The 24812-nt window shown below is 38.0% G+C and overlaps 1 protein-coding gene across 1 annotated transcript in view; it reads left to right on the forward strand.

The window, feature by feature from the left end:
• Nucleotides 1-23989, forward strand: part of COL28A1 (collagen type XXVIII alpha 1 chain) — a 72711-nt gene extending 48722 nt beyond the window's left edge. Inside the window, exons 26-36 of the mRNA XM_082321407.1 lie at nucleotides 4824-4892; nucleotides 6988-7056; nucleotides 12674-12742; nucleotides 15871-15951; nucleotides 16042-16077; nucleotides 16261-16297; nucleotides 16601-17155; nucleotides 18361-18542; nucleotides 20725-20941; nucleotides 21406-21582; nucleotides 22560-23989. Coding sequence (XP_082177533.1) covers nucleotides 4824-4892; nucleotides 6988-7056; nucleotides 12674-12742; nucleotides 15871-15951; nucleotides 16042-16077; nucleotides 16261-16297; nucleotides 16601-17155; nucleotides 18361-18542; nucleotides 20725-20941; nucleotides 21406-21575 — 1485 coding nt within the window. The 3' untranslated portion in view covers nucleotides 21576-21582; nucleotides 22560-23989. The remainder of the gene's footprint in view (nucleotides 1-4823; nucleotides 4893-6987; nucleotides 7057-12673; nucleotides 12743-15870; nucleotides 15952-16041; nucleotides 16078-16260; nucleotides 16298-16600; nucleotides 17156-18360; nucleotides 18543-20724; nucleotides 20942-21405; nucleotides 21583-22559) is intronic.
• The last annotated feature ends 823 nt before the right edge of the window (nucleotides 23990-24812 follow it).

The following is a 24812-nucleotide window of genomic DNA, read 5'->3' on the forward strand; positions in this document are numbered from 1 at the left end:
ATCTTCACATTGCACACAGTGTAAATATCAGGCTGCAAATTCATTGCTGTTGGGCCTGTAGCACTATTTCTTGATGGACATGTAGAGTTAGAAGCTGCCTATCAAGCAGAGTTTTCTACTCATAATAACCAGTCGTGGGGTAGATTCAGAATGCACCATATCCATGGGTTATGGAGAAGTGGCATTCTGTTCTAGGAGGAGCTGTATTACAAAGAACCCTGTAGAGTAGCTGTCTTTGCAAGTAACACAACACAATTAGGGCAGATCAAGCTCACATAAAACTTTGTGTGAAAAGTTTTCTGTGGATCTACAGGTTTGATTGTGTTGCAGTGTGATATTGCCCATCAAATCTGGCTGCTCAGAGTAGTGCTTATCTAACAGTCTCTGTCAGAAAATTTTAAAAAATCAAGAGTTAAAAACATATGATAAAAATTTAATTTGTATTTTTTACTTTAAAATAGGTAAGTTTCTTTTTTATGATGCACCTAGATTGGTGGGTTAATGCTATGGGGGAAAATGCATACTGCTTCTGTAAGTGGTGAGCAGCTGTTGCTTTTGCAGTGTGTGACTGCTGCACCAAAGCACGCATTAGCTGAATAGATAGTCACATCTGTGATTTAGTTCTGTGCATTCACACTAGACATGGTGTAGAGTACGCTGGAAAAAAAGAAATGAAGTATATAAACATCTCTTCTCCCTCCCTGATTTTTTGCTCCTGTTTGCTTATACAAAGTTCCGAATCCTTAGTCTCTACATAACTTCCTGGTAGCAAAGGTGCCACAGGCAAAAACAATTCACTTGAATTGCAAGAATTCCCCCAAAACTTAGTTCATAAAATGGACAATCTTGTGTTTTTTCAAATAAAATTTAAAAGCACTGGCTACCTTTCATCCCTTCCACATACAAAAATGAATATAAGAAGAACAGCAACAAGCTCTGCATATAAAAAAGAACATTTATTTGATAAAAGAGACTCATAAATTTACACACTAGTTAATCTGAAATTCCTTTGAGTATCATTATTTAGGAATGTTCCACTCAGCTGAATCATAGCTCTGTTCTCCCCACTTTCAGAAATGGCTCACATATGTGCACACTGCTAGATAGGAATTCTATATATCAGAGGTCAAATTCACAAGAAAACAAAATTGAAACATATGGGATACATTCAATCCTGGCAGCACCCTATTTTCTGTAGCATTAAAACAGAAGCACATAATGTCAGAATATAATAAAAAAATAGATTTAAAAGAACTGTTGCCAACCAGGAGGTGGGTTACAGACATTCAAGAGCAAGAGCCCAGCACTAGAAATAAAGCAAGCTTCATTCTCAGTAACTGGATAGCAGAAGGATTATTAAAACCCCTAGCATAGTCCCTAGTGCATGAACATTTGGGCTGTGTCCAGTTGCAATATAAATAACTTTTGCAGCTTGGGCCCTATCTATTTGAACTAAAACGTGGAAAGTAGAGATGCAATGTCTTTTTTTTAATGTGTTCTTACAAATACTGTTGTATCCACTAGCTCTCACTAAAGAGTATTGCAGTGTCTGTTGTATGTTTCAGTATCAAATACGCATGCTTCACAGTAAATGAGGTGTCTATATTTGGAAGCCAAGATTTATTTTTCAGGTGACCATTAGGTCATTTAATGAATTTTCTTGAACAAATGGTATGGAATAGACATTGGAATCCCATACTTTACACTGTCTTGACTCAGCTCTTAATTTCTTGTTTCAGTGCTCTTTTTCTAGTTCACTGTTTTGCTGATGATGACAAGCTTGTCTACAAGCACAATACAGGAAATAAATTAGACCTCATCAAAGAACAGTACTAATCCTTTTTGAAATTAATTCCCCGGAGGACGGTTTAGTGTCACACCTTAGAAAAAAGAACTGCTCCACTTCGCAACTCATAAAGCAAAATAAAAGACTTTCTCTCTAAGCCAAGAAATACAGAAACTGAGGATTACTATAAAGCTCTACAAAAGAGCTTTTCAGTGAGACATCTGGTATTAACTAAGCATGTGAGGCTAAAATTCAATCCTTCACCTGCAACGACCCTGTGTAAGAATGTGTTACCCATGGGAGGAAGCAGCAGATGCCTTCAAGTCACCCTTATGCTCTTTTTGATCAGAGCTGGTCTAAGAGCAGGTTGTAGGTATATTGGATACTGGACCATAAGGAATCATTTACTTGTTTGGTAACCTCCCATTCAGCTTCCATCACAGCAGCTTACAGGCTGTTTCACAGGCCACAGCAGCCCAGGATCTCCTAAAAAAACCTTATAATGCAAAGTCTTATCTATATATCCACCTCTTAGCTCTGGCACCTCTGGCAGTTTTCAGAGGGAGGCTTGGGCAGGGAAAGCTTTGGCTGCTCTGCGCAACTTCTGCCCATAAAGAATTGTCCTACAAACAGCTTCAGGTTGTATTATGGTTTGTGGGAACATTGAGGATCAAAAATTATTCCTTTGATAATAGATGGTACTAAATAGGAAGATGACTACATTTGCCTAGACTCATTATTTCCTAGTAATATAACAATCTCAAGCTAATTGTAAGAAAATGCATTGCAGGAGGACTTGAGAAACTGGGCATGTTTTAAAAGATCGGGAATATCTGCCATTCATCCCACTGCAGAGGGGCATTTCCCAGCACCGTGTACCAGACCTAAGTGCTACAATCTTTAAGTACTTAAGATTGTAATCTTTGAGAGTTTATAGCTAGAATTTGGAAAAAAAAAAAAAAAAAAAAAAGTTCAAGGGCATTGCCAATACCTTGCCTCTTTGCGTTAGCAGGGAAGGTGTGATATAAAAGCCTCAGGTCATCTGAAAAAGAATACTACTAAAGAGAGTAGCTCTCTCTTTAGTTCCCTTTTCCAAACCAGACTAGACAAAAACAACAAACTCCTCTCTCTGATCAAATCTGGGGGAGAAATTTCCTCCCGACTGAACATGGCAATCAGTTTAACCCAATCATCAGCTTGGCACACCAATTTAAAGCTAAGAGCATCCATGTACCATGCCTATGTCCTGACTCAAATTGGCCTGTCTCCAGTGCTTTGTAAAAAAGAGGAATTGGAAATAAATTCAGAAGGCAAATGTTACATCAAGGAGGAAAGCATTATAAGCTCAATCTAAGCCTTAGCCTTTGGATTCAGAGTTCCCACCTCTCCAAATCCATCAAACCTGAGTATAGTTTGGGCCCTAATATATTTACATACATAGCACATATGTCGGGACATAGCATGAGAGTATCATAGCCATATACAAAAAACCAGAGTGGGGTGATCTCTCACTAAAGATTGAACCTTGGGCACTGCATCTAAAAGCAGTTGTTATAATGACTGCCCACATTCCTCCCGGAAAGTGAAGGAAGTCAGTAAAAGATTCTGTACTTTTGTTTCCTTCCTTTTTAATCAGTTTGATATGTTGTTTCTTTTCACCTACCACAACTCAAGTATCATCTGTGATTTGTGTGATTCATACTTGCAGCTCTCTCCTAGTTAGAATGCTCCCTCTGCAGGCACAGCCATTTCTACAGCTTTTCCAAGTGCAAAAATACAATTAAGAGTTTTTATGATTTTTTTTATTTTGTCAAGAAATACAATTTCTTCTTGGCTCTGTTGTTAATATATTGGATGATCAATAGCTTATCAGAACATTTCTTCCTTTTGCACTTGCCTACACAGGCATAGGTTTGGGGACACTTGCTAAACCTGATTCAGAATTTTCTGCATCTATACCTTACCAGTTATAGATTTTTTTTTTCAAACTGATGGGAGTTTTCTAGTGATCATGTGCTGAACGTGTGCCTGTTCCCTCATTTGTACAATTATGGACTGAGGAAAACAAAACTGCCTCTTATGTCCCCATGCCTTCCCCCTACCAGTAATGTCCCCTGACCCCGATCTTCTTTGCTGGGCTTGTCTGCAGCACGATGGGCAGCACCAGGCTCAGCGTTACCCACGTTTTCCCTGGCCAGCCAGCTGCTGCCTTCTGTCTGCCTGCTGGTTAAGGGATCAGCCCCCTCTGGTTTTTTTTTTACCCACTAAAAGCATAAATTGAATCGCTGTCCTTTACCCAGCCTCCAGTTATCACCAAAACTGACAAAAATGAATATGCTCAAGGTCTCTACATTTCTGATGAATTTGGCTGAAATCAGCTGATGAGTTCAAAATATACTGGGATAAAAAAGAGGACTAACACAGACAAGCAGAAACACAGGCAGAGTATCACTTAAGCCTCATTTCCTTAAGAAACCAAGCTAAACATGTATGCATTAAGGCTTTTTAAGAAAATAAATAAAGGGATGTTCTTTTTGTTCTTCTATATCAATGCTGTTAAAATTCATTTATTTTTCATAAATACATGAGTTTTTGACAGTTCTGGAAATTAAATATCACTAGTTTCAGAACAAGCATAGTGTCAGTAAAGGGCATGATTACTGTTGTGTCCCCTGTCCATCCTGGGAAGCCTCTGCAGAACGTGATGGAAAAATGGTGGTGTTTCCAAATGAGTTTGCTTTTCTTATTCTTCTGTAGCTGATAAGTTTGCAAATTGGAGTCCTAACTTAGCTGGTGATTTTGATCACGTGGACCTTTGCTTGGGGAATAATGTTCTTCACCTAGAGCTTAAATAATGTGGGTGCCTGCATTTGGGGCTTTTTAAGATATCTATCTATAAAGCAAATATTTAGGTATGTAACATTTGTTTGTTTTGTTTTTTAAACTCAGTAGTTCCACTGACTACTTTGTAAGTGGATGAAAGATGTAAAACAGTTAATAGGTGATAAATTACTGATATTTCTGTGACTATTTTCAGGGAGACCGTGGAATGAGAGGCTATCCTGGGCCCCCAGGGCCACGGGGAAGTGGAACAGTTGGTCCCAAGGTTGGTACAATGCCATGTTGAAGGTTTTGTGCTCTTTTGTGATGCTGGCTGCCAGACTCTGATCACTCAGACACCAAAATATCTTCATCAGTTATTGATTTACATTGGTGCAACTGCAGGAGAAATCAAGCATAAAAACATGGCCACTGACCATGCACTTCTACCAACCAGATTAGGAAGGAATACTAACTGGATGAAAATGGCGTTTGCAGCTAAACTTCATGAGATTATAGCTGGAAATTGAACAGAACTATGAGGCTGATGATAAATTAGTTAAATGATGGATTTCTTCTGTTTGTATCTATTCTGTTTCCAAGAGATTCTTTTGTGGTGGAAAATATGTTAAATGTGAATTTTATGCTTGAAATTTTTGCTCAATGAAGTTGAATCCAATTAATTTCTTTAGTAAAACCATTAGGTTTTAACAAAAAGTTAATTCCATAAGCAGGCAGCATGCAACATCTGGGAAATTTTTTCCTCCCTCCACTAAAGTGATTTGTAATTCAAAAAAGACATATTGGTAAGAAAAGAAATTCAATGCATGCCTGGATTTCTTTATTATAGGCGTATCCATCAAGTATTTTTACAAAGGCAATGAGGAGAAACACTGTGTATATTTCTCCACTTTAACTTAAGTTAAAAATAGATACACCTTTGTAACTTTTTCTGTGATTTCCTTAGCAGAGATTAACAGAAGTCTCCACTGCCATTTTGAATAAACTAGTATCTGAATGGAGAAACATTGCTATTACCAACCTGTTACAGAAATGCAATGAGCAACAGAGCATTAGTATTTTCTCAGGATGTACGTCTGACTTTGCCTTGCTTTCTGAAAGCTGCAGCAATTTCAGTACCTTGATAAATCATACAGACACAGTTTGTTTAAAAAAAGCTTGGACCAAAATCCTACAAGTGTGTGACACTATGTGCTGCTTCCGCAAAACCTTTGAGAATGAAAAAATGTGTTCTCTGCAGGGAAACAATATTTTGTATTCAAGGGTGAGGACCTGCTTGTAGCATCTAGTTCTTGAGATAAGCCATTTAGCAGAATGTTTTGTGTGAATCCCTGCTTATAAATATATAGATTAACAGTGTTTTTCGCAAGAGATTCTGTCAAAGTTTGTGGCAAATTTTTTGTCTACACAGATGAGAATGATGACTTTTCAAACATCACTAATATCTAGAAGTTAAATATTTAGAGCTATATATTTCTATTTAATAATGATTAAGTTTTGATATACTTCTTTCTAAGTATTCAACATATGCAAAATGTAGGTAGTTTACATACCACTGAATGAATTCCATTTACTATATTGGAGCGTGGTGATTATTTATTATAAGACAGTGATCAAAAATCCAACCTGAACTCTACAGAAACTTTTATGAAGCTTGGTCAAATTTCAAAAGCTTTTTTCAACTAAAAATAAAGAAAAAAAAAGAAAAACAAACATTTAGTTTTCATGTAATCAAAGGGATATGCTTCACTATGTCACTTTGAAATGTTAGATTAGCCTGCCTCCAAAGCACAAGGGCTTTACCTGGCTTTGACTGTATCGACACAAATCAGCAGGTGCTGCTTCGGCTTTTCTCTCTTCCCCTCCCACTTACGATTTTCTGAATGACTGGTGCTCCCAGAGACTGTGGCACCACAGGGCCTTAGCATATATACATGGTGCACAAGAACTAGCTAACATGCCTGGCAGATTTACTCGTGCTGGGTTTTATTGCTCTGGTCCTTTGCGCCTCTACTGTTGTGCCTCCCTTGTGTGGAGTGATTGCACAAAGCTGTTATATAAAGGTGGTTTCTCTTGGTTTCCCATCAGGAAAACCTGGGGAAAATACCACGCTGTGTCATGGGCAAATTTTATTCTTTAATTATTTTCAGTTTAATTGTTCCTTTGCTTTCCTGGGAATTTGCTAAGGATAATTACTAAGGCCCACAGTGAGAAAGCATAAACCAAAGAAGAATCAGACCTAGAGTCTTTGACATGGTTTTACTTTTTGCTTGCAGTGGCTTTGAGATGACTTCCTTAGTGTTACCAGGAATAGAGTTTACATCCTAATTCTTCTTGTTGTGCCCCACTGACTGTTATAGGGTATTATGGGACAGAAAGGCTTGCCTGGTCCACCTGGCCTCCCTGGCGACAGCATACAAGGAAGCAAGGTAATCCAGTTTAATGTGATATCTGTCTAGTTTCTTCTCAAAACTCTCTCTTAAGGAGATTCATTGTCTGTTTTTCTCTTCGCCACTGAGTCAGTGAGCTCCTGCAAATATTAATTGTATATTTAAGTTTCTTGTTCATAAGGTATGTAATATTTAATTTAACTGTTGAGTTTTCAGTATTGGTGGTACCCAGTTGCTCTCCTATTATTCTTGTCATTATAAATACATTTAACCTGGGAAAAAAGTCTCATCTCTGCCACATCTTACGGATTGACTTAGATTTAAAGGACGCTCCGAAGAAAACAGCCAGGGTTTTCTCTGAATGCCCTTGTAAAAGACAGTAACAGATCTACCATGTCAAAATAAGTCAAACACCACATATAGGAATATAAAAGAAAGTAGCCAGTCTCCCACATACTCTTCATCAGGTTTTTACTCACCCAGTTCCAGCCATAACCACAGCTTCTCTCCTTATAAGGAGAAACACAAACATGGTAACATATTCTGAACATTCAAAGTTAATAAATTGCCTTGTCATAAATGTGTGGAAGAAAATTATTAAAATTGGAGGCTCTAGTGGAGAACAACCCAAGTTTCTCCTCTTAAATCAGTGTGCTTAAAGTTGAGCATGTGACCGAATATTTCCCTGGATCAGGAGGATTGTGCTCAGCTCTCCAACACTAGGTTATCAAACCACCAGTGATTCAGTAAGAGGGGCACTGTTTCAGTTGGGTTAGGAAAGATGCCTCTCTGTACTGCGGCTGGCTGTAGACACTAAAGCCACCAGGGAATTCATTGACAAAATAGGTTTTCATTGGAAAATAGTGACATGCTGAAACAACAAAAAAAAAATCATTAAAATGTACCTTGTTGGCAAAATGTTTCAGAGAACCTTTCTTTGGTTCAGCATGGAATTACTTCATATGAGCCTTACCAGAAAAGCACGGATTCCTTCTGAATTTGTTTTGTTCAGTACTTGCTCTGATTCCAGCTTCAATGTCTTCTATTTTTCTATTCATGTTCAATCATTTCGCTTTTTATACTGCAGAGAGCCCTTCCTTTTTTCACTGCGAGGTGTTTCATAGCACAAAAACATACTTTACTGTGTTCTTTCTTTTCTCCTTATTGTATAACTCTCTTTAACAGATTCTGATCTATCTTGTCTCAGGACTTTCCTAGAGAGAGATGTCTACACAGTTAGAGTCATGACTGTCTAGACCTTTGGTTCTGATCTGTTTGCAGTTTTCTTCTATATTAGCTGTTATCAGTAACCACAAAGCTATTAGGTGTTTTAATGTGAGGACATAAGAAACTTCTTATTTTCTTTTCTTGTCTTCCTTTGTTTGCTGAATCTCTGAAGGCTCTTTGCTCTGTTCTTGTGGAAAATAGAAGAAATTCTGCCATCTCTGTATGGCTTTATGGTATAGGAAAACTATTTCCTGCCTGGCTTTAATAGACATTTCTGATGTGTTTCCAGAATCTAATACTTGGGATATATCTTTGTTAATTCTATGGGTATGTGAGGTTATTTATAAAAGCGCAATTGCCATTCTGAACAGAACTGTTTCAGCAATCAAATGCATCTGATGATACATGAAAAAATGTACAGATTATATAATATTTTTTCTGTTCCTGAAAAAAGATAAAGGTTAGTCAAAATATGCCCGGTGTGTACATACACATCTATCTGTCTGTCTGTCTATCTATCTGTCTCTATATAGATACACACGGAGTTTTGGATATTATGTTGGCACTGCTATGAATGAATATCTAAAGCATATTTTAGAAGTGTAGAGAACTCCATTTCATCATGGAAGTTTTCCAGTGGAAGAACACGGTCCACTGACACACACTGTCAGATGAAGGCATGTTTGTAACGTAAGGATGTGGAATTTAGGGATGTAGGAAAGTAACATGTGCTCTGGCTATGGAAAGTCTTTGTCTTTGGGTTGGAAACCAAAACTGTAATGATGTGGTGGATCAAACTCAGCTGGTGTTGTTTCTATAGCATTCCATGAGTTGTGTAGGTACAGTCTTGTCATTTAAATTTTCTTCCCTTAACAACCACTTTTTAAAATTATGATTATTTTTATATAATTCCTTGGAACAACTTCTTTCTGAACGACTTTGGCAACTGTCTTGCTCCTGTAGTACCTGTTTCCTCCATACGCTGATGCTTGTTGAGCTTCTGTCTCTTCTGTCCTTCTGTCTCTTCACAGCCACGTCAAGCTTCATTCTTTTTGGCCACTCTTCATCAGCTTAAAGCTGCTATACTCCTGCATTTGAACTATCAATATCACTCCAAGTATTTTTTTTTTTTTTATATATACATAGAGCTCAGTCTGCATATGGTAAGAACGGAATGTCAAAAATGAGATGGTTTTCGAGTAACTTTATGTTGATAGCTACATTCACAGGTCTTCTTTTTTTATGCTTGGTTTCCTTTCAAAACCACAGTCTAGACATTGTCAGATCTGCACTCAGTTCATAGAATGACATTTTTACATAGAAGTCTGCTTATTGATCAGTAATCTAGCAGGATATTAGGGTCAGGGATCCAAGGGTCTGCATTTTTACATGCATACCACTTTGTTTTTTATGATAAGACTGATGGTCAAGTTTGAATTTAATTACGTATGTGGATTGAACTGGCAAAGCAATAAATATTTTTAAATTAATACAGCATACTTCTTGGTTTTTGCTAAATGTTCAGTTATGGTATCTATGAGAAATCTTTCTTATGTTGATTGATTGCACAAGTAGAGGAAGCAGGATTTGGTTCTGCAGTTGACGTTTTAAAGGATAAAACTCACATGTGTGCCTGTGAGAAATGTCAGCTGTACAGGTATGAATTTTTTTAGAACAGTAGGTCTCATTCAGTTTTTATTGCATGAACACCATCCTAACAATGTCAAATGGGCTGTAACAAATGGCAACAATAAATCTATAGTTTTGTCGGATCTGACTTTTATTAATAGCGAAGGACCACTGGAATGCACAGCGTGTCCTAATTCTGGTTCATATGTATGTGCTCTGCAGATCTGCAAAGGTGTTAGTCAGGAAGCTGTGTGATGACCCTAGTCAGGAAGGATAGGCAGTCCCAGTGCTGGCCAGCAAACGCTGAAACAAGCTAGCACACTGTTTCACTATGTTTAAAAGCCATTTGCATTAATAACCTACATGAAGGACCCAGGAAGCACAATCCTGCTAAAAAGTGACTTAAAGTAAATTAGGTTAAATAGTCACTGTGCATTCCTACAACAGCACAAAATAAATTGCCTTGTGCATCCCATTGCCTTAGGAATATTGTTTGCGGGAAATACTTTGCAGGAAATTCTTTTTTGTTTTCCCTAGTGAATCAGCTATGTAATTTGGTGCATCATAGTTTCTTTTCCAGTCTCCAGAGTCTACATAATAGGGTTTTTTTGCTGCTGTAAGAAATTGGGGGAAAGGGAAGGGGAGAAGTTCTGCTTACAGAGGCAAGAGGCTGCTGGTTAGCAGGTCAGTGATAGGTAGCCCCGGTGATGAGCAGAGCATTTTACCTCCCCAAGTTAGGACTATGTTGTGGTTCAACCCCAGTCAGCAACTAAGCACCACACAGCCACTTGCTCACCCTCCCCTCCCTCAGTGGGATGGGGGAGAGAATCGGGAAAAAAAAGTAAAACCCATGGGTTGAGATAAAAACAGTTTAATATGACAGCAGAGGAAGATAAAATAATAATAATAACAACAACAACAACAATAATAATGGTAGAATACACAAAACAAGTGATGCACAATGCAATTGCTCACCACCTGCTGACCGATGCCCAGCCCGTCCCCAGGCAGCGATCGCTGCCCCCTGGCAAACTCCCCCCAGTTTATATACTGAGCATGACGCCATACGGTATGGGATAGCCCTTTGGCCAGGCTGGGTCAGCTGTCCTGGCTGTGCCCCCTCCCAGCTTCTTGTGCACCTGGCAGAGCATGGGAAGCTGAAAAGTCCTTGGCTAGTGTAGGCGCTACTTAGCAACAACTAAAACATCAGTGTGTTATCAGCATTATTCTCATACTAAATCCTAAACACAGCACTATGCCAGCTACTAGGAAGAAAATTAACTCTATCCCAGCCAAAACCAGGACAGACTAGTGAACCAAGAGGCTCCCTCAGGGCAGGGCTGTAAAGGCAGTGCTCCAGTGGAGATGTGAATGATGGGGTGCAGTGGGTGCCTTTGCCTAGCACGGGGCAAGATCACAACACACCCATGTGCAAGTAGAAGCTCCCATCTCAGTAGGATCTCAGTCAAATCTGGAATTTGGACAGGGAAAACCATCCATGGACCATGAATCATAGTATACTGCCTCTTCTAGGAGCTGCATCTCATTGTCTATCTCCTGGTGAGCTCCCAGCTCGTGGGAGTCAGGAGCCTTGAGTACAAGGAAGAGGAGGTTGACTTGCCTCTGCACCGTGCAGCTGCTTCTCCGCCTGCAGACATCCATAAGCCCCTATCCAGCACAGCAGGAATGGTCAGTGGTCAGTCCTTCTGCACTAGTGTGCCTTTGGAGAAGGCTGGAGTCTTGATAAATTTGGAAACATTTTTGTATTTCTCTGCCCATTGTGAGCAATATAACCCCTTTAGACCCATTTGTGAGCAGCTATACAAGTATTAGTAAAAGATGCTTTAGTGAGACAGTCTGAGAGCTCTTGACTGAAAAATAAAACTAACTCCCCTTGTACTTGCATCTCATAGGCTAGGTTTGGTACAGGTGACGACTGCTCCTGATCTCATTGGCATGCTCTGGAGCTGGTTTTGGTACCTGCACCGGACACTGCTGTTATGTGAATTATGTATGTAATGTCAACTATGGTGAAATATTTATGCACCACGGAATATAATAGCCTCTAGCTGTGTTTACAATGTATACAGCAGTTGATCTGAAAAAAATGTTTGTGTTACCCTATTAAATAAAGCAGGAAAGTTTCTGGAAGCCAGATGCTGTGAAGAATTTTCTGTACATATTTTATAACACCTGTTTTATAACATGTTGTATGCCCACACTGCTAGCATGACCGTGCTTTTCAAGTCTGCGTGCATGGAGCAGGGCATGTGTAACAATCATTCTAAACAAATTTGAACTTTGTAGCTGGACTGATACTGTCTTTTGAAGTATTAGCGGAAAGATGTTCTGCTTTCCACATTGTGAAAAGCAGAGATGTCTTTTTATTTACTTCAGATGAGAAAAACTAAGTCAACCCTGCAGAGATGGTGTGTGTGTATTTCTAGAGAACCTTTGTGTTGGACCTCATTTTACTGCTTGTAGACTGGATGAATAACTGACTGAGCCTCAGTGAGGTTACTTTTGTCTTTCATCTGTTTCAGTGAAGTGACCCTATTTCATTTAATTAATCAGGAATAAATTCTTCATTATATACTTTATAAAGGCTTCATGTGTGTTCTGAATCATACCCAATGCTTATTTCTCCAGCTTCAGACCACTTTTCTCTTGAAAATTATGTGCTTCATTTCATAATACAAATATCTGGCTTTCTCTATGATGCAGAATATTATAAAGTGAATAGATACAGCATAGATTTTACTTTAATTTTCAGTAAACTTACTTTCCATATTCTGTTCAGGGAGAAAAAGGAGATAAAGGTTTTCCTGGATTAAAGGGATCAATAGGAATTGGCCTTCCTGGACCAAAGGTAAATCCTAGGTTTGCGGTAAGGAAAAAAAGGTAATTTTTTCTTCCTTTATTGGTTATTTGGTGTGACAGGTCTTTGAAGATAAACAGAAGGCAAAGACATTGCCTTGTATAGCTAGCAAGGTAAGTGCCTATTACTTATTGTCAGCTTTGGAGCCTGGGAAAATCCTAATTGTCATTAAGGATCAGGCTCTGAAGTAGGATCTAGAATGAAGGCATACCTGTTAGCAAGAGAATAATAGTAGTCAAATTATGTATTCAGGTATCTTAGATATTTTTCAGGTATTACAAAACGTCCTTTTATCTGCCAGGCTTTGACAAAAAAAGAATTGCTTTTTGACTAATGTCTTTTAAGGGATTTGTTTGATTTGACTCTTTTTTTTTTTTACAATAATTGAAGCCCAAGCTTGAGTCTTTCCTTGCTGAACAACTTCCTGCTTGATATAAAAATTGTAAGAATTTCCTACATGTGCCTATTCCCATCTAACAAATTTTGCACAAAGAGAATTTAAATACTTTGTCCATGTATTAGTGATTTTCAGATGTGCAGCTTCTGATGGGAGCAGCCTAGCCAAAGGAAACCAAGGCTCCTGGTCAATGTGGATGTGCAGACCAACTATGTGCATACACAAGCGAGAACAGTGTGCCCAGGCGGAATGAGCATTGATGTAAATGCATGATTTACACCACCTTTAATTCACAGAATATGTCTGGGCCAGCTGGGCAGACCCTCTGCAATAATTACAACATAGCTGAAATATTGAATTTATTGTGAAGGCTCTGTCTGGAAAGCTTGAGAAAAAAACCCATGGCAGTCTTTGTGGGAGAGCAGAGATGATCAGGCTCCCTAACTTTAAGTTACCCAAGTAAGAGTTCAATCCCCTCTGTAGTCACCTGAGGCAGGCAGTACCCATTCAGAGCCCCAGCCATGTGTTGCCTGCACTAATGATGTTCGTGGTACTATGGTCTATACTAGCTCACATTATGTGGCACTTTCTCAGACTTCTGTGTTATCAGGCTTCTGCTACAGCTTGGAACTTTTATGCAACAGTGAATATCAAGCTCTTTCACACAGATTCAAATTTTCTCTCAGATGCCAAATGCTACATACTGTAATAATAATTGCAGTATTTTCACTGTTCTTCATATTTATCTTGTATCTTGACTAATCTTCATGTACCAGTGTAAATCTCCCCAAATACTCACAATTTTTTTCTCTTTGCTATTAATATAGCAGACTTGTCACACATGAAAAGGAATGGTGTAGTTCAATAGGAATTTCATGTAAGTGCCAATACCAAAGAGATCAGGTTTTAGTATATCTATGTGTAAGACAGTAGCAGCACCACCGCAGTCAGTAGATCATATTTGCTCTCCCTTATGCTGACATTAACTTTGATGAGGTTAGATTCAATTCATGGACAGGTAAGGGAAAGTAATATCCTTTGCTGGATATTATGATTTTGTGAAATGGCTGAGAAACTGTCTTCCAAAAGCTTACTTAGTGGAGCCTCGTTTTCTTAACGCTGTGGAGGAGCTGTGTACAATTTTGAGGTTTATACCAGTTTGAGTAAGATCAGAATCAGACTGAGAGAGTCAAAAGGGTTTCTGAAAATTGATAGCAATCACCACGGCAAACAGCGCGCGATGTAATACAGGAGGTATCTGTGTGACTCCATTGGCTGGGTAATCGTCGTGGCTTAACCCCAGCCGGCAGCTGAGCACCACACAGCTGCTCGCTCACTGCCCCCCTGAGCAGGATGGGGGGGGAAGAGAATTGCAATGGTAAAAGTAAGAAAACTCATGGGTTGAAATAAGAACAGTTTAATAATTTAAATATAATGATAAGAAGAAGAAGAAGAAGAAGAAGAAGAAGAAGAACAAGAAGAACAAGAAGAAGTTATAATGAAAAGGAAAATAATGAAGAGAGAGAAATAAAACCCAAGAAAGACAAGTGATGCAAATGAAAACAATTGCTCACCACCAACCAACCGATACCCAGCCCATCCCCAAGCAACAGCCCCCCAGCCAACCTTTCCCTAGTTTTATTGCTGAGCATGACGTCATATGGTATGGAACAGCCCTTCGGTCAGTTGGGGTCAGCTGTTCCCGCTGTGTCCCCTCCCAACTTTTTTTGTACCCCAGCCTCCTCGCTGGCAGTGCAATATGAGGAGCAGAAAAGGCCTTGAGTCCATGTAAGCACTGCTCAGCAGTAATGAAAACATCCCTGTATTACCAACACTGCTTCCAGCACAAATCCAAAACATAGCCCCATGCTACTTCTACTACGAAGAAAATTAACTCTACCCCAGCCAAAACCAGCACAGTAATAATGAGGAATAATATCATAATGGACAGTATCTAGATAAATTTCTAAGCTTTAAAGTTTCAAGTGAAATGTAATGTGGTCAGTAACTTCCAGGGAGAAGTAAAAAAACTGTCCTGCACGATCTCCTTCTTGAAGAAATGTCTAATGTAGAACCTGAATCTTTTGATAGTATATTTCATACCTGCATTATGTGAAAACTATCTCTTGAAATACCATAATGTTGAACCCTTTCTCTTTTTGGAAATTAAAAGGTCTAGTCACTTGAGGAAAAATGTGTAGAATTGCTTCTAAACGTGAAACTGCATATTTTCCAATGGATGTAACAGTCCAAGCATGCCTTTCCTCTGTTCTTTGCAAGCTCCCAGTTTTTTGTGTGGGTTCTATACAAAGCTGGTGTGAGTTTCAGTACATGGGCTGATTTGAGGCAGTTACGTCTCTCCATAGGTCTGAATTAACATAGGTCCAGTATAAACATTGTTTTAGAGTTCAAGAAAATCAAAGAAGAGTAAAAACTTATATATTCTCTTACATATCTTTGCATAAAGATGTCTTTACCCCTCATTCCTGAATTAAGGTAATTTTTCATAGAAATTTCTTAAAGATGTTTTTACTGCCCATCTTGCTTTATCTGAGAGCCTGCTTTGCAATGTTCTCTTCATAATACATACAAGATAAACCAGCCACACACACAAAAAAATCATCAGAAAATTTATCTTAAAAGCTTATGGAACCATAACTCCAGCTCTGACTATCAACAAAACTGGAGTTACTGACTGTTTAATACAGTTGTTTTAAATTAGGGAGACTATGGAGATAAAGGTGATCCAGGGAGCAAGGGTACCAAAGGAGAGATTGGAGACCCAGGACCTCCAGGACCAAAGGTAAAACACATTTTCATATTATTTAATTTTACACAACAGAAATGAGACAAATTTGGCTTTTGTTAATTATCTCACTCCACACGTTTTCAGGGAATTTGGGGAAGAAAAGGTGAACCTGGTCTTTCGGTAAGTATGTACATGAATTAATTTAAAAAATAGGAGTTCATTTTGGGAAAATATTTAAAGGTTATGTGATATTACACAAGGTTGTTTATGGGGCATTGCATTGCCTGCATTTTTGTAAATAAATAAATAGATTTCAATATTCTTAAAACTATAACACACAGCAAATTAATGCTCTTTTTTCAGAGAGAAGAAGTTATCAGACTTATCAATGAAATATGTGGTAAGCATTCCAGTATGGAAAAAAATAGTTGTAATAAAACACACTGTATTTATATGGACTGAATGGATTTGTCCTCTGCATGTTTGTGTGTAAGGATACCATTGATGTGAAAACAATGCTCACTATGTTGCCAGAGCTATACTGGAAGTAATTTGGTCCATCTCTGTTTCTATTTATCAGTATCAGTAATTATAAATTAATTAATTAATTGAGCTTTAACTGGGTGTAAATCTGATATATGAGTTCAATTCGTTTTTACGAAGGTGGTTTCTCATAAAACGTCTGAAATGGTTATTCTTCTAGGTTGTGGTATCAGATGTAGAGTAACACCACTGGAACTAGTATTTGTCACTGACAGTTCAGAAAGTGTTGGACCAGATAACTTCAATATTATCAAAACTTTTATGAAAACAGTCATTGACAAGGTATCGGCCAACCACGCTACAACCCGCTTTGGCATTATCAACTTCAGCCATAAAGTGGAGTTGGTGTCTTCTCTGAAGCAATACACAAGCAAAGAATACCTGAAATCAGCCGTTGATAAAATGCCCTACTTAGGAGAAGGCACGTACACTGCTTCTGCTATCCAAGAAGCCATTCAGTTATTTCGGGCAGCACGCCCAGCAGTAAGAAAAGTGGCTGTTGTAATAACAGATGGACAAGCGGACGCTCGTGATAAAGTACAACTGGACACTGTAGTAAGAGAGGCCCATGCTACAAACATTGAGATATTTGTCATTGGGGTCGTTCAAAGCACTGATCCTCATTATGATGATTTTCTGAAAGAAATGCAGCTCGTTGCAACAGACCCTGATGAAGAACATGTTTACCAGATAGATGACTTCATGACGCTTTCAGGTAAAAGAAACTATTTTAGTAAGAAGAAACCTGAAATAAGCATATAAGAGACTTCAGCCTTTCCCATAGCAAGGCAAAGCAGCCTGCTGAATGGCAGCTTATGTTTCTCTTTTGGATGCAGCTTTCTTCTGTTTCTCTTCTTCTTTGGCCAAATGAAACCTTTGCCAAATTTTTACCTCTTGCAGAAACAATAAAACACCATGAACATCAGTTTTCTGAGCCAAGGCCTTCTTTGGGGCACTCCTCTTTTGTGAGAGCTTGCATCAGCCTTCCTTCACAGTCCTTTTGTGCTTGACCATGGTTTCATCCCAGAGAGGTGCAGATTTCCTTCCACCTTGATGCAAGATGTCTTTTTCTCTATTTCATGTGGCTCTTGTCAGTCTTGGAGTCCCTCCACCATCTCTTAGAAGACTCTTTTGGGTTTTTTTCTGAAAGCCATAGTGAAACCTACGCTTTCATCCTGATTCTAAGGGTTAAGTGGTGGAGCAACACACAAGGGAATGGGGTCTGATAGTACATTGTATATTTCAAACTGTGGCTTGAAAAAATCCTGTTGCCACAGCTGGAATCAGAAGAAAATCCAGAGGAAACCTATAATGACCCATGAAAAAAAAAGTACATTGATCTAGACTAACCGCAGACTAGCTCTATAAAGTATATTTTTCCTGAGCGTAAACTTATTTTGCTATGCTGAGCCTGTGGATGGAGTTAAGTCTGGATTTTAGGCGTTAACAGTGAGAAGAGAGTCCAGGCTAAGGTTCTGGTCCCAGACGGGATTAAATTTAGGGCTCTGACTCAGGCTCCAGCATTCAACATAAAAGTATTCCCAGTCACTGAATTTTTTTGAACAAGTAAGTAGAATGTGTCGCCCAGTTTTTCTTTTTCCTTCTTACACGTAAATGCTTTCTTTTCTTCACTCTGGTTTTCTTCACTGTTGAGCTATGACTTCTGCTTAAAAAAAAGGGACTTGTTATTTTTATCTGTTTCTTCTTAAAAGAAACAGAAGGGCCTTGAAATCAAATAATTCAGAGTGCATTACTTTATTACTTCTCATTTGCATTTTGACATAACTTTAGAAGACAGTCTTTCACAAGTCACTATCACTCAAGATTTAGGGTTAATACTGCACTAAAAGCTTGTGGTGAATCGTTACGACTTTTCTTGACTACTCTTAATAAATTTCATCATTTTGTTAATCTTTTCAGCTCTTGAAAATAAACTGATCACAAAAATCTGTGAGAATGTGTCTGAAGTCTACACCAGAAAAGATAATGTTTTATCTCCATCTCCAAGTCCAGAATCTGAAATTGCTAGTGAAGATACCAACAGCCAGATACCTAAAATGACTACTTCAGATACGCTCCCTACAGAAGGAATCAGTTACCCAGTAAGTAAAGAAGTAACAGTTATCAAATGTTTTTAAAAGATGTGTCTTTATTTGAATTCAAATACTCTTTATTTCACCATTCACCAGTCTTTTAATATGCAAATAACGTGTCATTTGGCTAGACCAAAAGATTTGAACAAAACTTTTAAAGTTAGAGTGAACTTAATTGTTGAGAACAGAAGCTTACAGAAGAAAGAGGGTAATACTGTTCCTTAGTTGCAATAAATGCCAACAGTCCTCATATTTTTTGTAGTTGTTATTCATCTTAGAAGTGAGTTAGAGATCTTACAGATACATCTCTATTGAGGCAGGTATGTAGTGTATAAGGCTTTTATTTATGTGCAAGCTGATTGTTAGTACAATGCTTCCTGTGGTGGTCAGCACTTCCCAGGTGTTATTAAGCCTTCAGTATTGTTTTGCTTTCCACATGGGGCTGTACTTCTAGGACTCCTCTTTCATGTTAACTCTTTGTTCTCCAGCTTTAAATTAATGTGTATCACCTTAGTTCCTTTATTAGGTCTTTGGTCTTTTTCAGCCACTGTCTTAGTATCAGAGTAGGATATTTGTCAACTTTACAGTATATCAGCACTAACTCTCTAGGATGTTTTTATTGCTTTGCCTAAAAATAGCTGATGATAAAAACTGAGTGTTGCTTGGCCCTGTAACCTGTTGAATAAACTATTGAAATATTTGATGTATAAACCCCTGTAGCTGCATGGACTGGATATAGTGGACCATGATACTAGCATTTAAATATTAAGTGAATTGAATACAGATTGGAGCTAATTAAATATTACTGACTTACTGTGGAGGAGTCAATGGATTAGCCAATATTAATCCTTTGGATTATTGTTTATGTAATATCATTAATAATTAAATAGTTCATGTTCAAAATTCAGTTTAATTTCTTTTAATAAGAGCTCCCTCAGTAGGTGTGATTGATTTAGGTTTGGGGCTTGTAATACCTCCAGACAGATATGTGTGACACTGAGGGTCAATTTTGACATTCTGTATCATTAAGAAAAATAAATGTAAACCTGGATTTATAAAGCATGTGATAAGGATCACAGATAGGATTAGTTCTAAGTGATTAGATGCTCATACACTTGGTTCTGGCTGGCCATGGTTATAGTTAAATCTTCAAAACTATTGAATTACTGTCAGAAATAAATGCAGCCTTTTTGTCAACCTGGAGAAGACATCCAATATGCAGAGGATTGGATTAATTGTCTCCACATTTACATTTCACCTAGACTTCAGTTTTCAGAGTCCCAGTCACTCTGAGGAGTTTTCTTAAACTGACTGAGTGTGTCAGTAGTGGCCTGTAAATGGGAAGATTTGTGTCAAAGAGTGTCAAATTCCTTCCTGTTCTCAATAAGTAATCAACGTGTGGGATTAATGCAGTCATTTGTATTATACTGTACTAAGATCCTTGCAAATCTTCCTGAATATACTAGAACCCTAGAGAGGCGAATTTTTATGTAATAGTCTTAAGCTGAAGAGCAGGGTTGACTTCTTAACACTTCTATCGAGGTAAACTCTAAAATTCTAATGATTAGCAACTGGCTGTTAGCTAGAAACAGGACAATGGGCGATTTGTCACTTGGCTTGATACACGCAAGGACACATCTATGAGAAAATCTTACTAATAGGATGTGGCTCCCATAACACAAGTTTTGGAAATTTTTGCTTTACTCGAGGGATTCCACATCTAAAAAGATCTTTGGAGGAGCATCATGTACATGTGTTTTTCTATCAGTAACAAGTGCCCTGTTCCTCCTGCCTGCCATTTTCCATTTCTTGACAGATTGAAGATGTCAGATCATTCTCCATGAGTGTACTAGATGTTAAGAAGCACTGATTTACCCCAGAGTTCCTTCCATTTTTTGTTTTGTTTATATTACAGACTAAGTGGTGACTGAAATTTTGCTTCAATGGAATGAATTCACCTTAGTGACTAAATCGAAGGCATCACTTTGCCTTTTCATTCAGCTCTCAGTGTCAGAAAATTATGATCACGTACTGAGTAATCAGTAGAAAGAGGTCTGAACCCACCTGCTGTTAATGGTATTTTTTCACACATTATTTAGCAAAAGTTTCCTACATAATTCTCTTATTTTTTTCTCTTAGCATCTGAGCCCAGACAGAATTCTAAGTTATAAGATTTTGACTCCTTTTGCAGCTTAGTCCACCACAGACCAGATATACTGAGCCGCTGCCACCTGCTCAGGATCATACCGCGACCACCTCTGCTCACAAAGAACTGAGATTTCCCCCGCGTTATGACATATCTGAAATCAGACCTCAGAGTCCAGTTGTCAATCCTTTGTTCAATGTAACTGCTACTGAAGATCACCACCTAACCAGGTTGCAAACACAGGTAGCAACAACCCTAAAAGGTAAGTAATAAATACTGTCCTCAGATATTGGGTAGCAAGTCTGCACCAAAAAAAACCCAAACAAGCAAACCCCACTCCCTCCCCCAATATACTTACTAGATTTTTATCACCTTTTGTTTTTCTGGGTGCTCTGTCTACAGACATCACACACAGTGAGAGCCAGATTTTGAAACCTAGATGACAAACAACCCTTGCATCCTAATTGTGTGCCTAGGTATTTAAATAGCGGCTTGGTTCTTACATCAGGATTTAGGCAGTCTCATTTCAAACTAATCCTGTATTTGTTTAGGCCTGTTTAGGTAACTCATTAATAAAAATGGAAATTGGCTACAAATTTGAGAGAGGCATATATATTCCCAGGCACTACAAAAAAAAAGGGGTGCTGTTGTTACTGAAGGAGGCACTTCTAGGATAACGTAACTTATCCCCAGAATCCAAGCTAACTTTTACCAATATACTTTCAGATCCAAGGTGCTTGGAACCTATGAAACAAGGGGATTGTTGGGACTACGTGGTGAAATGGTATTATGACAAGAATGGCAATTCTTGCGGCCAGTTCTGGTACGGAGGTTGTAATGGTACCAACAATAGATTTGAAACAGAAAAAGAATGTCGAGAAACCTGCATTGATTGATGGATAAGTAAGTTGTCTCTATCAGGTCCTCCTTCAATCACCTCTTTTCCATGCTACAAAGATTTAGTCTATTTAAATGTCTCACATACTATACATACATATTATATCATCTTTTATACCTTTGATCAACCTTGATATGTTTGTCTGAACCTTTCTGAGATTGTGGAACCAGAAATGCACTTGGTAGTCATGGATTTATACAGTGTCACAGTGAGGTTTTCTACTGTTCTCTATTCCTTATCTTACAGTTTCTAACATTGTATTTGATTTTTTGTCCATTACTGAGATAGGAGGTGATATTTTCATAGATCATCATTCTAAGACTTCATCTATAGGATCAGCTGAGAACCCATCATATTATATGTGAATTTATGATCACTTTTCCCCTTGCATATTATTTCACATTTATCAAAACTCAGTTTTCCTTTTCCACTCACAGCCTATGCAGTCAATATCACAAGGTCCTTCTGCAATTGCTTGCAGTCACTCCTTTTCTTTACTGCTTCAGAGAAACATAGTATTGTCACCAACTTTGTCACCTCGCTTTTTACACCCTTCCCTAGATCACTTACAATTATATTGAGTAGGACAGACCGTAGCATACCTCCTCCAGTGACTTCTTCCCACTGACCATTTATCCCCTTTCCTTTGGTTTATTCTTTTCAAATTTATTCTTTACAAATTAGAAGACTGTCCCTCTCAAACCAGTAGGACTTTCCTTTGGGGAGGGACCTTACATTTTGGAAATCCAAGCAGACTACACTGACTGCCTTAGGTCCACATGGCTAGTGAGTGAGGCATGGACTTCAGAGAGGTTGCTTATCAGTAGTGCATAACTTCCTTTACAAAAGCCATATAGCTCATCCCCAATGAATTGTATTAAATACTCTATTTCATCTTTCAGTACAGGAAAATTCTATTGAACTGCAGCATGAGTTTTTCTAAACATTTCAGGAAAATTAAACAATTCCTTATTTCTTCTAGAAATGACTGCTGTTTGGAGATTTTAAAGCTGGAAGTTCATGTGTATTGAAGAAGAACTGACTGAGAAGAATCCAAAATGATGTATTAACATGAATATATTACTACCACACTCTACTGCTTTCCCCACTATGGTATTCACATTAACTAGATTCCTGTATATCTGCAACACCATAGCAATAACTTACAATCACGCATACACACACACAGGAACATACCTTTTCCCTCCAAATTTAGATTAACTTGTTACTAGTACATGTGGCAATGATAAGATTCTATTTTTAGGATTAAAATGTCAAAAGTGTTTACACAGCATTTAATGACAGAGGTCTCTTAGTCTTGTGGAAGAATAAAATATGCTCTAGTTTTAAACAAGAGTAAGTGGTTCCTGAAATTAGCACTCTTAATACAGCATTTAGAGACATAAATTAAGATTTCCATTAATTAGAGTACCTCTTTGGAATGTAAATACCAGCAGCTATAGGTAATTAGAGGGGGGGGTTCCCCCTGTTAAAGCACATTTGGATTAACATCAATATAATCTTTTCAATTATAAAGGTAGGACTTTCAGTCAGAATTACACTAAAAACAGGATTCTTCATGTCCTTTAGACTAGTCAGTACTTTTCAATTTCTCAGGGCCTCTGTGTTAAAAAAAAAAAAGTTATTTCACTCTAATATATGCTATTAAATTAAAAAAGGGAAAAGCACTGAAAGATGCTTAAATGTTTACTTATATTCTTTCTACTTTTAGCCATAATCCTATATGAACATATCGTTAAAACTGAAAATAATGAGCATGTGATTAAAATGGAAAGCAATACCTGATAGAGAGTCATGCATTGTTATTTCTTTGCAAACAAAAGACTAGTATCTACACAGGCAGCATGGACCATTCTTGATATGTTTAAACAATTGCTCGCACAGTTCCCCCCCACCATGGAACCAAATGATAGCACGTACCATGCAAAATGAACTTGTTTACAGCAGATGGGATGCAAACCTAATTCTATGGAAAGAAGTGCTTGAAGTACAGTTTAAAAGTTTTAATTTTTTTTCCAAAAATCTAGCCTTGTTAGCAAGTTTCAAATTAGAAAAGAAAAAACTCACAGCAGCCCCCAAAAAACATCCTGCTTGTATTATACTCAGAACTAATATGATGATCACTCAAACAAAACCTGAGGGCACAATTAATTTCTGCGTGACATGGAACATTAAAACTCAAGGACATTGCCTTGTACTACGTGTCCTGTGATATCCTGAAAATGAAGGGACTCAATGGTGTAGAACAAAAGTCAAGCTGTTGAAATCAAGAACTAGTTTCCTTTCGCAGAAAAAAAATCAGAAAGTAAACTTTGACAGAACTTTTAATAAGTCTGTTAGGGTTTTTTGCATCAGAAGAATAAATTGCTTCAAAGTGTACAACAAATGATATAGATGGACTCTTGTGGTAAATAAAATCAGCTACATATAAAGCCGGACATAAGCAGCAAATAAAATAAAAGGTCAAATAAAAGGTTTCAAGCAAACAAACTGCCTACTAGTGGTGCAAAAAGATCATGGAAAGAATCAAACTACTGTTCAGTAGTAAAGCCAATGCCATCATACCAAGAATATCAATGCGCTGGAGACCTTTAATAGTGAACAGATGTCCAAAACAAGAGAGGAATAAACACAAAGTTTAGGGAAAAAGAAGAGCAAGAGGGATAGCCACAACAATGCTTTCAAATTGGCTGGAAACAGTAGATTCAAAGCTTAAAACATACTAAAATATAATGTTAACATATTGTCAAACTTGAAAGATATATTAAGAGACTTTTTTTCTAGGCTAGGCCTCAAATCCAGTCTTCAGAATTCATTTCTTAGAATCCTAGAATGTCCTGAGTTGGAAGGGATCCACAAGGATCATTGAGTCAGTTCGATCAGTCACAAGGATCGTCATTTCAGTTAGATGACAAAGGCAATGTAAGAAATATTAAAACAAGGAAGCAGTGCAAACATTTTTAAGAAAAAGATTAGCACAAAATAGGACCCTCAAAAGAAGAAAAAATCATCTGAAGAAAAAAAAAAAATCCCCAGCATCCCCCCATCCCAAAAGGACCCTCACCCCATAGCCACCTGGAGTCAGTAACGGTGACTGTGACATCCTACACTTCCGCAGAAATGATTGATCGCACTGATCTAGGCAAGCAAGTATATCCAGATGAAGATACAGAGAAAAGATCTGTTCATCTAGAAAAGATGAAAAATTTGCACA

The sequence above is a fragment of the Platalea leucorodia genome (genome assembly GCF_965183815.1).
Source record: "Platalea leucorodia genome assembly, chromosome: 1".
NCBI classification, from domain to species: domain Eukaryota; kingdom Metazoa; phylum Chordata; class Aves; order Pelecaniformes; family Threskiornithidae; genus Platalea; species Platalea leucorodia.